General features: G+C 51.1%; 1 protein-coding gene across 3 annotated transcripts in view; it reads left to right on the forward strand.

The window, feature by feature from the left end:
* The window catches only part of GARNL3 (GTPase activating Rap/RanGAP domain like 3), a 143,111-nt gene that overhangs the window by 126,586 nt on the left and 3,253 nt on the right, over positions 1-13,272 (forward strand). For all 3 annotated transcript variants that reach the window (XM_080819379.1, XM_080819378.1, XM_080819380.1), the window contains 5 exons: positions 1,255-1,321; positions 7,890-7,997; positions 9,477-9,595; positions 11,499-11,637; positions 12,641-12,856. In XM_080819379.1, the coding sequence (XP_080675505.1) occupies positions 1,255-1,321; positions 7,890-7,997; positions 9,477-9,595; positions 11,499-11,637; positions 12,641-12,856 (649 nt within the window). The remainder of the gene's footprint in view (positions 1-1,254; positions 1,322-7,889; positions 7,998-9,476; positions 9,596-11,498; positions 11,638-12,640; positions 12,857-13,272) is intronic.

Consider the following 13,272-nt stretch of genomic DNA (forward strand, 5'->3'; position numbering starts at 1 on the left):
TTACAGTCCGGCCAAGTTACTGTCCTTACACCGGTTTTACAGGCAAAGACCCAAGCCTAGAGGTTGCGCTCATTTGCCAGGAGCCACAGAGGCAGACAGTGGTGTAGACAGGCTGTTCACTCGGGTCTGCCTGCCCCGAGTCCATGCTCCTGCCCGTTGCCCTGTTCCGCCTCCTGCCTCTCAGGAACTGGGGTGTAGAATCTGTTGGGTTGAGAACAAGAACGAAAGACTTGGAAACGAGAGCAGTAGCTCTGAGGAGAGTGTGTGCCTGAGCAGGGAGAGGGAGGGATTTTGAGCTCAGAATAAAGTGTGGAGCTAGAAAGATGAGTGTTTTTCTAAACGAGGGACGAGCCAAGATGCGGAAGCATAACCCTAAGTGGGCAACGGGCAGGAGGGAGGAGATGCCGCATGTCAGGGCTCGTGGAGAGCTGGGCAGAGGTGAGTCTTGGCCAGAGGTCTCCTGTTTGGGGCAGAAAGAAATCTTCGAGCCCTAGCAGGGCAGACCCTGAGTCATGGGGGACGGGGCAGACTACGGGTGGAGGCCCATGAAGGAGTGAAAGGAGCAGGGGCTATGTAGAGACCCGGGGTTTGAAACTCCAGAGACCTAAGCACCCCCAGGCTGAGCACTGTCTTCTCAAACCATTCACCGCAGCCCAGGGAGGCGAGTTTGCCCGGAACTAGGAACAGAAGACGGAACCAGGTCTTCTGACGCCCTTTCTAGGGTGTCCCGCTGCCTCTCTCCAGGTGCAGGAGAGCGAGAGAATAGAAGCGGAGACCTGGCCCCGGGGTTCTGAGATTGTGCGACTGCCTGCCCACTCGCTGAGGTGTGAGAGTGGGTAAGACAGTGAAGAGCCGGAGGCCTGGCTCAAGTCTGAGCAGTGGCACGGACTCACAAGTCTCACTTCCCTCATCTGTGAAGCGGGAGGAATGCCACACACTCCCCAGGGTGGAATTCCCCCTGCCAGGAAGCTTTGGGAACCAGAGCGCATTATCCAAATGGGAGTCCCCATAACAGAGAAAAGTGGAGAAGCCCGTCTCCCGAGAGCTCCTCGATGGGTAGAAAAGATGGTGACAACGTCCCAGTGGGGAAAGGCAGAGGGGACAGTTCTGTGTGTTATAGTCATGGCCACCTGAGGTGACAGTGACCCCACAGCAGCTGAGAGCCGAGGCCCGCCCTGCCAAAGCCTTGAACTTGAGAAAGACTTTCAACAGTGTCCTCCAGCCCGCCCACCACCACTGCCTTTATCATTTCAGGTTAATTTCGTGGCAGCTATTGATGTGTACGAAGATGGAGAAGCCGGGCTGCTCTTGTGCTACAACTGTAAGTTGCTAAAACCAACTGCTCTCTCCCCGGGTAACTTAAAGGAAGCCAGGCCTAGATTTACCTGGAGCCTTGTTCCTGTGACCTTAACTGCACTCCAGGGAGCGTCTAAAAATGGCATTCTGGCCTGGATCTCCCAGCCCTCCTGGTGAGATGGGCCTGCCTGTGGTACCATCTCCAGGTTGCGGGGTGCTGGCGGTCGCTTCCGTTTAGGGAGCCCTTACCGCGTGCCAGGCGCTGACCGTTTCACTGAATTCGCATCCTGTTACTACCTGAGCTTCGGAGATAAGGTCCCTGAGGCCTGGAGAGGTGAACTGCCTTTCTCGGGATTGTGCAGCTACAAAACAGCAGAGCCAGGGTTCGCGTTTGGGGCCCTCTTGGCCCCACACCCCAAATTTTAACCACGGTTACTCTTCTACTCTTGGCTGCTTCCAGGCTGTTAATGAAATCAGCCCCAGCCTGGCAAATCTGGCCTCACCTGCGCTGGCCTGGGGCCCGTGGCAGGATGGGTTCCAGGCAGACCAGATCAAATGCATCAGAGAGAGTCCTCAAGGATTTTCGGCATTTCAAAAGCTAATATGATACTACAATAAAAGGGATCCTTTTAAGACTAATAGTAGTAAGATATTTTCCTGGCTAAGCCTGTCCAGTGTAACCAAAGCAATAAAATATTCTTTCCAACTTAGAATTGTATCGATTTCCATACACATGGAGCTGATATATCGATTAATCTTTGATTAATAAGTATGGGAGAGCTAATTACCAGCTGAGGAATTTGTTTGGTAAAAGTCATCTTTTTTTTTTTTTTAAGATTTTCTTTATTTATTTGACAGAAATCACAAGTGGCAAAGAGGCAGGCAGAGAGGGGAGAGGGGAAGCAGGCTCTCTGCTGAGCAGAGAGCCCGATGTGGGGCTCGATCCCAGGACCTGAGATCATGACCTGAGCCAAAGGCAGAGGCTTAACCCACTGAGCCACCCAGGCGCCCCTAAAAATCATCTTTTGAGATGCGAGATTTGATAGCCCGGTGGTGAGGAGGCCGACGGGCAAGGCGCCAGGAACAGAGCTCGCTGCCCACGCTCCAGTGGGGTTCCCGGGCCCCATGGCTCCCGCCGCCCTGGCTCCCAGGTTACAGTGCCCGGTGAAGCAGGCAGGTCACTTCTGTTAAGATCTCTTTATCTCTTCCTTTCATCTTTTTCACATGTTGTCTTTCCACTTTATTGAAAACTCTGGAAGGAAAAACTTGGGGCAGGATGCGATACAAACTGATGTTGATTTTTTTTTTTCCCTTTTAACCATTTGAAAGGATGGGAGGGATTTTACGTGGGAGAGAAGATCAGAACAGAAAGATAGAGCAGGTTATCAGAAGGGGATGATTAGTCCAGGACTGGAAAGGGAAGGAACACGGAAACAAACATGGATGATATCCTCTCGGTACCAAACTGGAAGCTCCCGGACCCGAGCGGGCGGCGATCCCGTGGGCGGCAGGGGCCCAGCGCCATGGCAGATGTTGTTCAAGAGACCTTTCTGGCTCTCGGAGCCCAGGGACTTCCACTTCCCCGGACCTTGCTATTCTCCTGCTTCGGGCTCTGGTTTCATCTCAGATGGGATTGGGGTGTGTGTGTGTGTGTGTGTGTCTGTCTGTCTGTCTGCCTGTTTTCCTAGACTCACCAATGCATCAGAAGGTAATAAGCTCTGTGTTTTGTTTTTTAAGATTTTTTTATTTATTTGCCAGAGAGAGACAGTGAGAGAGGGAACACAAGCAGGGGGAGTGGGAGAGGGAGAAGCGGGAGATACGGGCTCGGTCCCAGGACCGTGGGATCATGACCTGAGCTGAAGGCAGACACTTAACAGCTGAGCCACCCAGGCGCCCCAGCTCTGTGTGTTTAGATGCTACTTGGGTCAAGACCTTGGGAATCCCAGAGATTCCCAATCCTGCCTCCATCTTCCCCAAACTGTGCCGCTTGCTTCTGTTTCTCTGGGTCAGGAATCTGGTTTTCCTTTTCCATCTCCCTCCTTCCCCTAGCAGGTGGGCAGGTCCCCGGTGAACAAGCCCAGAGAACCAGCTGGTTTTCCCCAGTTGCCCAGGCCACTTCTGTAAGCCATTCCACGCCCCCCCCACCGCCACAGTGCACGCTGGGCTTGCCCACTTCTGTCCACACGCCCGTGCCCCGAAGGCCATTGTCAGGAAGGTGCTACAGAATGATCTCGCTTCCCCCCCAAGGTTTGCAGCTGATTTTCATCAGTTTCTTTTCCATTTTCATTTAAAAAACAAAGTGAAAAAGCAATTTTTATACACTCAGAGTTTCCTATAAAGAGACTTTTCTCTCAGAGATGTTAAAGATGAAAATATTTTATAATAGAAATTATAACTTCCAGTTATATATTTTTAGAGAAAAGTATATCTGCAGGATCAATTTCAGGCAGGAAAAGTATAAGTAGTTCAATATAGCAAGAATTTTATTTCCTTGTAATTAATCTCTATCTTGAATATCGGAGCCAGTCTTTACTTAAAAAAAGAAAGAAAACTTGGCCGTGACCTTAGCATGCAATAATGATTCACCTTTAATGCAAATAATACATTTCAGTACTAAGGTGAACTCTGTTTTCCGATGGTGTTTTAAAGTTAATTACACAAGGAAACTAGAAACGCTCACATGAGAATCAATGGTACTTATTGGTATAAGTACTTATTTTTAAGTACCATTGATTCTCCGTGTGACCACATTTAACCTAAGTCTTAACTTCCAGATGGATAATGTGAAGAACACAGAACCTACCTCTCACGTCTGCTGTGAAGGTTAGACAGGATTCTACATGTAAAGCCCATGACACATTGTCTGGCACAGCGAGACTGTTATTTCCTCCTTTAATCCCAGATTCATCAGAGCATCAATCAGCATCCAGTTTGATTTGTAACCTCCATAGACTTTTCTACGTGCAGAAAGGGGACTTTTCTTGTAAAATTTGTTTTAAATTTTGTTTTAAAATTAGAAGTAGTATCTGTCACCCTGCTGGATGGGGAAGGTCCAAGGAGTCAAGGTCATGGCCTCCTAGCTCCCTCCTGTGCCCCAGCATTTTAGACTCCTGCCCCTCACCCCAGCTCCGCCATTCAGGCTGCCCTTTTCAAACCCCAACAGATGACCTTCTCTGTGTCGGGCACATCCTAGATTCTGGAGACACAACCGTGCAAGGCGCTGCCAGGGACTGCAGTGAGCTCACGGCTTAGGGGACGGCCAGGCACGGATGCCAGCACTTCTGGGGGTGAATGTGCTTTACAGCTCTGAGGCCCGAGAAACATGCTTTGCTTACTTTTCTAAATCAGTTCGGTCTGATTTAGAGCCCCCATCCTCGGGTGCAGAAACCACCAATATTAGTTATTGGGAGGGAGAGCCCTCTACTTCTCTGGGGTCTTATCGGAGTCCCTAGGGCTGATTCACTTGGAAAGGGGAACAGAGGGGCCTCTGAAGTACGGTCTGGGTCACCGCATCCATGCCCAGGTGACTGTTTCTCATTGGCATCTCCATTCTGGGACAGGCTGAGCTCCCAAGGCACGTATGCAGCGTCCCTTGCCATTCAGTGTGTGTGCTCTGTTCTCCACGAGCTCAGGTCTCCTCCTACCCAGACCCCCTCAAATCCACCAGCAGTCTGATGTCCCCTGGCAGGAGCTGGGGTACCAAAAGGGGATAGAGAGGAGATGTGTGTAAGGGACCCAGGCCTTGAGGAACACATCACTGCTGTGTCCTTCCTGAGCGGGGACAGCGAGGGTAGAGTAGTTCACTCATTCTACAAGTATTTACTGAGCACCTCATGTTTCCGCAGTGACTAAAAGATAACACACATCCCTCCCTCTCAGAGTGTACATTTTTCAAGGGGGCAGATAGCCAGTTAACAGGATAAATAAGAAAAGTTTCTAGTATGTTGAATGGCAGTACGTGCTGTGGACATAAAGCAGGGAGAGGGGCCAGAGGCAGGCAGGAGTGGGGAGTGCGGGTCTCCATTTAGGGAAGGCGGAGAAGGAAGGCCTCCTTGGATGGGGCACACAGAGAGAAGACCCCGAGGGAGTCTAGAAGGGGTATGTAAAGACCTTGAGGAGAGAACATTCTAGCATTTCAAGGTGACCCCAAGATGACCTGTCTGGCCACAGCAGCGTGAGTGTGGGCAAGTGGCTAAAAATGCTCTCTTAAGAGGATGGGATTTCAGGGACGGCCTGGGAGGTGAAGGACCGCTGAGCTGGTGAGCAGCTGGAGGCTTTTGAGCAGAGGGGCGACAGGATGAGACATAGGTATGAGAGGGGCCACGGGCCAGTCGGGCGGCAGTGTGGAGAACTTCACGGAAGTGGGTAAGGCCGTTCACCTACCAGGTGACTGCACCGTGGGATGAGAGATGACAGTGACTTGCACCCGCACCCGGCAGTGGAGGTGCAGAGACGGGGTCAGACCTAGAGATATTCGAAATATAAGGACCAAGATCATCGGTTCATGAATCCAGCATGGCATGCCAGGAGGAGAGAAGGGAGGCTGCGGTTTGGGACTTGAGCAACTGGTTGAATGGAGAATACCATTTGCTGAGCTGTGGGAAACCAGGAAGCAAGTTTGGGGGAGCAAAGATCAAGAGTTGGGTCTGGACAGGTCAGTGCCTCCCCATGGAGACTGGGGAGAGTGCCCGTGGGAGATCCGCATTCGGGAGCCATAGCACGTGAGTGACACGGTGTCCTTGGAAGCTGGGAACTGGGGAGAGGGATGGGAGGAACCAGCAGACCGAGGAGCCCTCCGTCCGTCCGAGGGAAGGAAATCTCCCGAAAGACAGCAGTTTAAGTAGGGAATGGGGTGGGGGGAGGTGGAGGTCCTTGGGAAACCTTGGTGAGAGAGTGGGTGTGCCTGGGAAGCAATGGAGCAAAGCCCAGCGCGTGGGATGAGAGGGGCTGTAAGAGCAAGCAGAGCCAGGAGTGCAGAAGAGCCTTCCGGAGAATCTTCCTTAGGGGGGAAGAGAAGGGAGGGCTCAGGAACAAGGAAGAGAGGTCACAGAGGAGCAAGAACAGTTGCTTTCTAGAAGGTGGAAGAAGGCAGCGTGCTTGTGGGCTGTGGGGATAGACCCGGCGGAGAAGGGCAGACGGGGGTGGAGCCCTGAGAGCAAGAGCAGATGGGCCTGAGGGGCCCTAGGGGAAGGGTGGGGGGGACCAGCCGCACCTGCACCTCGGAGCAGCAGCGGAGCCTCGGCACGGCCGTGAGGGGCCGCCCTTCCTGCGCGCCGTCCGCTCTGGGAGCAAGGGCTTCGGCTGAGACTGGAGTTAACCTTTCTCTCCCCTAGTGAATCCATTGTAGCAAAAACAAGACAGCACTGACTTTGGCTCATTTTTCCTCTCCTAAGGACTCAGTCTCTTAGTTAAACTATGTCAGGCTATTGCTTTGTAAGCCTAGGGGTCACTTGAAAGGAGTCGCTAAGCCCGGATGGGGCAGGACTCTCCATACAGATTTGGACAGGGTGGGCGCCTCAGCGGGGCCGCGGCAGCTGCTGGGAGGGCCTCCTGCTTGGCCCCAGGCAGACCCTGACCAGCAGCCGGGCTGCTCCGGCCCCCGCCCTCCCGCCGCGGGGCGCGCAGCATTCTGTTCTGAGCAGGGAAGGGAGTGAGTGCTTAACTGGCCTGAGGTTTCTTTTTAGGGTCATGAAAAGATGATAAAATTAGATTGTGACATCGTACAACTCTGCAAATTTACTCAACGACATTGAATTGTACGCTTAAAGGGGATGAATTTTATATGTGAGTTATAGCTCCATGGAACCGTTTTTAAAAATAATTGAAAAATAAAACCATATGGCTAAAACATGATGGGCTTCTGCAATAACAGGACCCTTTGCTTCTAGACGGACCTTCTCACTCAGAGAGGATCCGAACCACCTGGGTTTAGGATTAGAGCTCAGAGCAGGCCAGGGACAGAGCAGCTGTTCAACCTGGCCCTAATCTCATTCTGGCTTGTGTTGCCCAACGTGACGCAGGCATATGGCTTGGAGTTTTCCTAAAAAAAAATGTGGCGGGGGGGAGGTGGCAGGGAGTAAAGGTTGCCCACCACACTCATCCTGCCGAGTGAGGCTCAGAACATGATCTGCCTCACAGGAGGCCCTCCTCCATCCCGGAGGGCTCTATCAACGGTCCCTCCTCTGCAATCAAGCACATCTGTGTCCAAACCCTGCTCCCCCATGTGGTACTTATGGTACTTGGCACATGCTGGCTGTGTCACCTATCCCGGTCACCTATCCCTATCACCTATTTCTCATCTGTAAATTGAGCATCATAATGGCATCTCCTTCTGAAGGTTGTTCAGATGAAAGAAGCTGACGTGTTGAAAGCTCAGTGCCTGGCACGTGGTAAACCCTCCCAGGGCCGCAGGCGCAGCCCTGCCCACCTCCTGGCTGTGAACTTGATCATACTGCGCAGCAGTGCCGGGACCAGCTCCGCGTGCAGACCTAGTGGACGGGACCCTCTGCGGGTTGCCCTTGTCTTCATTTAGCTACTGACCAGCTCTCTGCATTGTCTTTCACAAAAAATGAGTCGCTATTGTTTTGTTGCAGACAGTTGCATCTATAAAAAGGTTTGCCCATTTAATGGGGGCTCTTTTTTGGTTCAACCCTCTGCGTCAGATTTCCAGTTCTGTTGGAACCAGGCTCCTTACGCGATTGGTAAGAAAAACCTTGATCGTTTTTGCGCTTCCCCTGCCTAGACCCGTCTGACCTGTTCAGTCCCGAGTAAGCGAACTCGCTGGCTTACTGCTGTATTGCCATGAGTAACTTGAGTCTGATGAGAACTCAGAGTGTTCTTTTTCCTTTTTAATTCTTTTCCCGTTTGTTCCCCTTTGTGGGGACTGTTGCTGTCCCCGGTGCCTCCCAGTTGTGAGCATGTGAGCATTTGAGAACCGTGAAATCCCAGTTTTTAGGACTTGGGGTCTTCCAGTCATCATTTCATTCCTGGGCTTTGCTTCCCTTTTTTTACAATCTGAGAGCAAGACCTCCAGCCCTAAAATGCCAGCTGACTCGGTGGAGAAGCACAATGCATTCTGCACCCTTCTTACGTGTTTTAAAGCTTGAAATTCTAGAATCACAGAAAGTCAGGTACTTTGCCTGTCACTGAAATATTAGGGAGTGAGTGGTGGTGCTTCCCTTCTGGGGTTCGGGATCCACAGCTGGGCATCTGCCTGGTGAGAGTCAGCTCAGAACCAGGAATGTTCGAGTTAGTACTCTTTCCCCCCGAGAACAAGTATGCCCTGATAGGTGAACATTCGAGAGTCTTGAGATGAGAACAGATGATCCAATCCAGATAATGGAGGGACCAGACCAGTCAGCTTTCGGTGACAGATAAGATGTGCCTCCCCCCGAAAAAAAAGCCCAAAAACAGAGGGAAGGGGTGAAAATTGCTTTCAGGTTTTGAGCCCCAGTGCTGGAGGTCCCTTGAGAGAGCAAGGCTGGAGGCATGGGTAAAGTCAAGGGAGTGGAGAGTTCCCCAAGGAGAGAGCAAGCAGAGATTAAGCTCGTGCAACAGAGCATGGAGTAGCCCGGGGAGAGGCCACAGGTGACGTCCCAGAGCAACCAGGGTGGTTGTGGGGCCTGGAAGTCAGTGTCATAACAATTTCAAGAAGAGGGGCTGACCTTTAACAAATAACAAACCCATTGACGCCACGGCCCCCTGTGAGGGACAGTGAGGAAGGAGACACAGCCCCGGCCCAGGCATACGTGGCAGGAGGAGCACAGGCGAGAAGGGAGCATGAAGGACATGAGGACCTGGGAAAGGCAGGGAGGGCCATGGTGGCATCTGCCAGAGGGGAGTGTGTGTCAAGCCACAGTCTGGACAAGAAGGGGGAGTGTCTCTCGGGACTTGGGAAGGGTGAGCCTCCAGGGGACCAGGTTTTGAGACCCCAGTGGAAAGGGGACAAGGAGAAACAGAGGCAGCACTCACCAACTTGAAGCAGAAGCTTGGCAACTAAGAAGAGGCTGTCTCAGGAGTGAGGCTTTCTTAGAATGGGGGGACATGCCAGGGGAGGGAGGAGAGAAGCAGCCAGAGGAGGAGGGGAGGTGGAAGTTTCCAGAGCAGTGAGGGCGACTATGGGCCACCTCCAGGGTCACAAGCCAGTGGGCTGGCAGCTGATGCGCCCCATTACCTTACAGTATGTGCTTTCCCGTACCTCCTGGCCTTCACCACCGACTCCATGGAGATCCGCCTGGTGGTCAATGGGAACCTGGTCCACACGGCGGTCGTGCCACAGCTGCAGCTCGTGGCCTCCAGGGTGAGTAGCACGTCTGAGGGTCTCTGGGAGCCTGGAGTCCCTGAGCTCCGGGAGGGCGCGGACACTGTCTCATCAGGTCAGTCCCCTTGTGTACCGGAATGAGAATGTCCACAGCAGACCCCTGCTGGGTTTTCGTGTGTGGCCCCCTCGGGCTTCCAAATGGTTTTGTTAGTGTCACTCGGTGCTGGTAGTAGTTTCGAAGCTCTGGGCTGAAGAGAGGAATGTGCCAGCAGCCTGGGTTAGGCCAGGGGTCCCCACTGCCCCGAGGGACAGCCCGAGTCCAGAAAAGGGACTGTGCTTCCTTTGCCACTTTCCATGATCAGCTTGAGTTTTGTGGCCCGTGAAATATGGCTAACCAACGAATCCATGTCTAGAAAAAGAGTTTGAGCGAAACCAAGGGACGTAGGAACGGAGATGACTTCCCAAGGTGCCCTTGTCACTGGCACACAAGCCAGGAGGTCTTGTCCTAGCCTCTCCCGCGCCAGCCCTACACAGTCTGCCCTGTCCCTGACAGACCCGGGTGGCCCCCCTGCTCAGCCCCTGTGGTGCCTTCTCCATCCATCCTGACATGCGTCCTCTTTGGGGGTGGGCGACTGCCTATCTGTCTGCCTCCCCTACTATGCTGACAGTTCCGGGACTTGAGGACTAACACAGGCCCGGGGTGTGCTGGTGAAGATTGAACTACCAGCCCTCTGGGCCCTGGAAGTCAGAGTGTGTGTGTGTGTGTGTGTGTGTGTGTGTGTGTAGACACACATATGTATACCTCAGTTGGTTATAAATTTTGCTGATAGAAAAATTAAAATAGCTTATGATTTACAAATAATAAAATATACAGTGTTTTTTAACCTCGAAATCCATTAGGCCAGTTGGTTCTCACAAAATACTTTTCATTAATTTTTTTTGCTAACTGTGGATACGGGTCTACCCAGATTTTACAGCTGGGAGTTATAGCTCAGTACATTAATTCTCTTTCCAATAAGCTTGCTCTCATGAAATCTGATACATGATCTACTGTTAAACTATTTCTCACTCTCCTACCAACCGATCATTAAACCAAAATGTCTTTCAATTTTGACACTAGCCTCAATACACTTCTGCTTTCAGTCTTCACTATTAGAAATTGTCTCCATCCCATTAAGCTCAGACGCTCAACAAAACGACAAACCAAGTTCTGGTCTGTAATATTTGCCGATGTCCATGGTGTAAATAGTTCCGTCATTAGGACATCCAGCTCCCAGTGTGAAAGGTGATGTAAATCAAGAGTGCGGATCATGTAAACATAGTCAAAGAATGAGGAATGGTCGAATTCTGACATTTAGTACCTTTGTTTTTACTGTTATTTATTTAAGTTTAACAATGGCTGTGTTTCACTTGCAAAATCCCTGAAAATCGGCACTCACGGATTTCTACAGTTACAAGGCGGCTCCAGTAACTTTTGTCAGTTACAAGGTGGCTCCAGCCCCGCCCCCTGCTGTTCCCGCCAGAGCCAGCACAGGGCCCGTGTGCATGAGTGTTTGCTGAACCAGTGAATGAAAGGTCCGTGCCCCCATCTGTAAGTGGACCCGACTGAACCCCAGATAGTTTCCAGGTCTGACACTGCAGCGGGCCTGACGTTCCTGTTAGGCAGGTGTGCACTGGCTTGGGATATGGACCCTTTTCTGTTGTGAATCAACAAGCAAATAAGGGAAAATGTGGGGGACTGGATACCCAGGCAAGGTCTGGGGTGGCAGTGCAGGAATTTTGCTCCGGAAGCCCCATGCCCAGGTGCGTTACCACACTGCATACCCCAAGGACAGAGCAGCTGAGCCAAAAAAGGTTGCAGGCTTTGTGGTAATGACGGGAGGGCCGTGGGTGCAGGGCCTCTAAGCCACACAGCTCCCTAATGCTTTCTCTTTCATTCTAGTCGGATATTTACTTCACAGCAACCACTGCTGTGAACGAGGTCTCGTCCGGAGGTAGCTCCAAGGGGGCCAGTGCCCATAATTCTCCGCAGACACCCCCAGGCCGAGATACTCCAGTGTTTCCTTCTTCCCTGGGGGAAGGTGAAGTGCAATTTTTACTGTCTTATTAATAGATATTTCCAATCTATTCTGATTTCTTTTTTTTTTTTTAAGATTTTTATTTATTTGAGAGAGAGAGAGAGCGCGCGTGTGCACATGCACAAGCAGGCAGAAGGTCAGAGGAAGAGGGAGAAAGACTTACTGCTGAGCAGGAAGCCCACCACGGGACTCCATCCCAGGACCCTGGAATCATGACCTGGGCCATAGGCAGATGCTGAATGGACTGAGCCACCCAGGCACCCCTCCATTCTGATTTCTCTAGTTCATTCTCAAATACCAACATGTGATTACTGCCTAACAAAGTCACTATTTAAAGATATATAGATATATATAAAGCCTTGCATTCTGAATGCATTGGTTGCATTCTTAAGAAATTCGTGATAACAACAACAACAAAAATCCCATTATGAAAAGAATTGTTTCCATGGGGAGAAGGGAGTTGAGGACTAGAAATTCCAACTTGCCACAGCAAAGGTGTTTTTCCTTCAGGGATGTCAATGATCTGGTAGGTTTTTATAGCCAGAAGGATAGAGTCCTAAATCCTACGGAGCACACTCAGCTTTCATTCCATCTGCCTCTGCTCACGAATCCCAAAGACCTTTGCTGTGGTTACCACTTGGCTCTGAGCACCGCACTTTTCCTGGCCACTCATCACATCAGCCATTACTCCTCCTGTCCCTGGAAGCACCCGGAGTCCCAAGCAGGCAGGGTGCTTCTGGGTGTGCTGCCACTGTCTGTCCTCCTGGTGGCTGGGGCACGTGGAGCCAGTAGCAGGGGCATTTTTCACCATGTACCTGTGAAACGGTGTCCTTAAAACCAAAACCATCGGGCACCATCCCTCTGTTGCCCCTAACGGGGTCTGAGAGGTCAGCATGCAGCATAATTCTTCTTTCCTGCTCCCTGGGTTGAGGAACCGGAAGTCACCCTCGTAGATAGTACAGACTTGGCTTAGAGTTCTCATGGTCTTCTCTCAATCATATTTCAGGTGAAACTCCGTCCAAAAATCTGTACAAGATTCCGCTCAGAAACCTTGTGGGCAGAAGCATCGAACGACCTCTGAAGTCGCCTCTGGTCTCCAAGGCCGTCACCCCTCCCACGGCCATCAGCCTGGGCATCGCCGCCATTCCCGTCACTCACTCCCTGTCCCTGTCCCGCATGGAGATTAAAGAAATAGCCAGCAGGACGCGCAGGGAATTGCTGGGTAACGGCGGGCTGTTTCTGTGTTTTCACTGCTTATAAATAGGCCGGCTAGTTTCATCTTTGGATGTTAATCATCCTTGAAAACAATGAGTTAAAAAAGAAACTTCCCCTTTAACAAGGGATTTATAAACCCATTATAGTGCAGCTACACCTAGGAATAGTATACAGTCTACCCCCAACAACGATGTCTCAGTCTGTATTTATTGGTGTGGAAGGCTGCCCATATCAGATTAAGAGTGGAAAAGGCAGTTTACAACACAGTAGATCTAGTCTGATGCAATTTCTTAAAATATAAGTATCTGTGTATGTAGGATTTCCTCGAAAGTGTCTTGAAGGGTTTATAACATGCAGTTCTCAGATAACGTGTGATATTTAAAAGTTTAAATTCACCATGTTTTTGGTATTCGTGGTGCAGTT

The sequence above is a fragment of the Martes martes genome (assembly GCF_963455335.1).
Source record: "Martes martes genome assembly, chromosome: 12".
NCBI classification, from domain to species: domain Eukaryota; kingdom Metazoa; phylum Chordata; class Mammalia; order Carnivora; family Mustelidae; genus Martes; species Martes martes.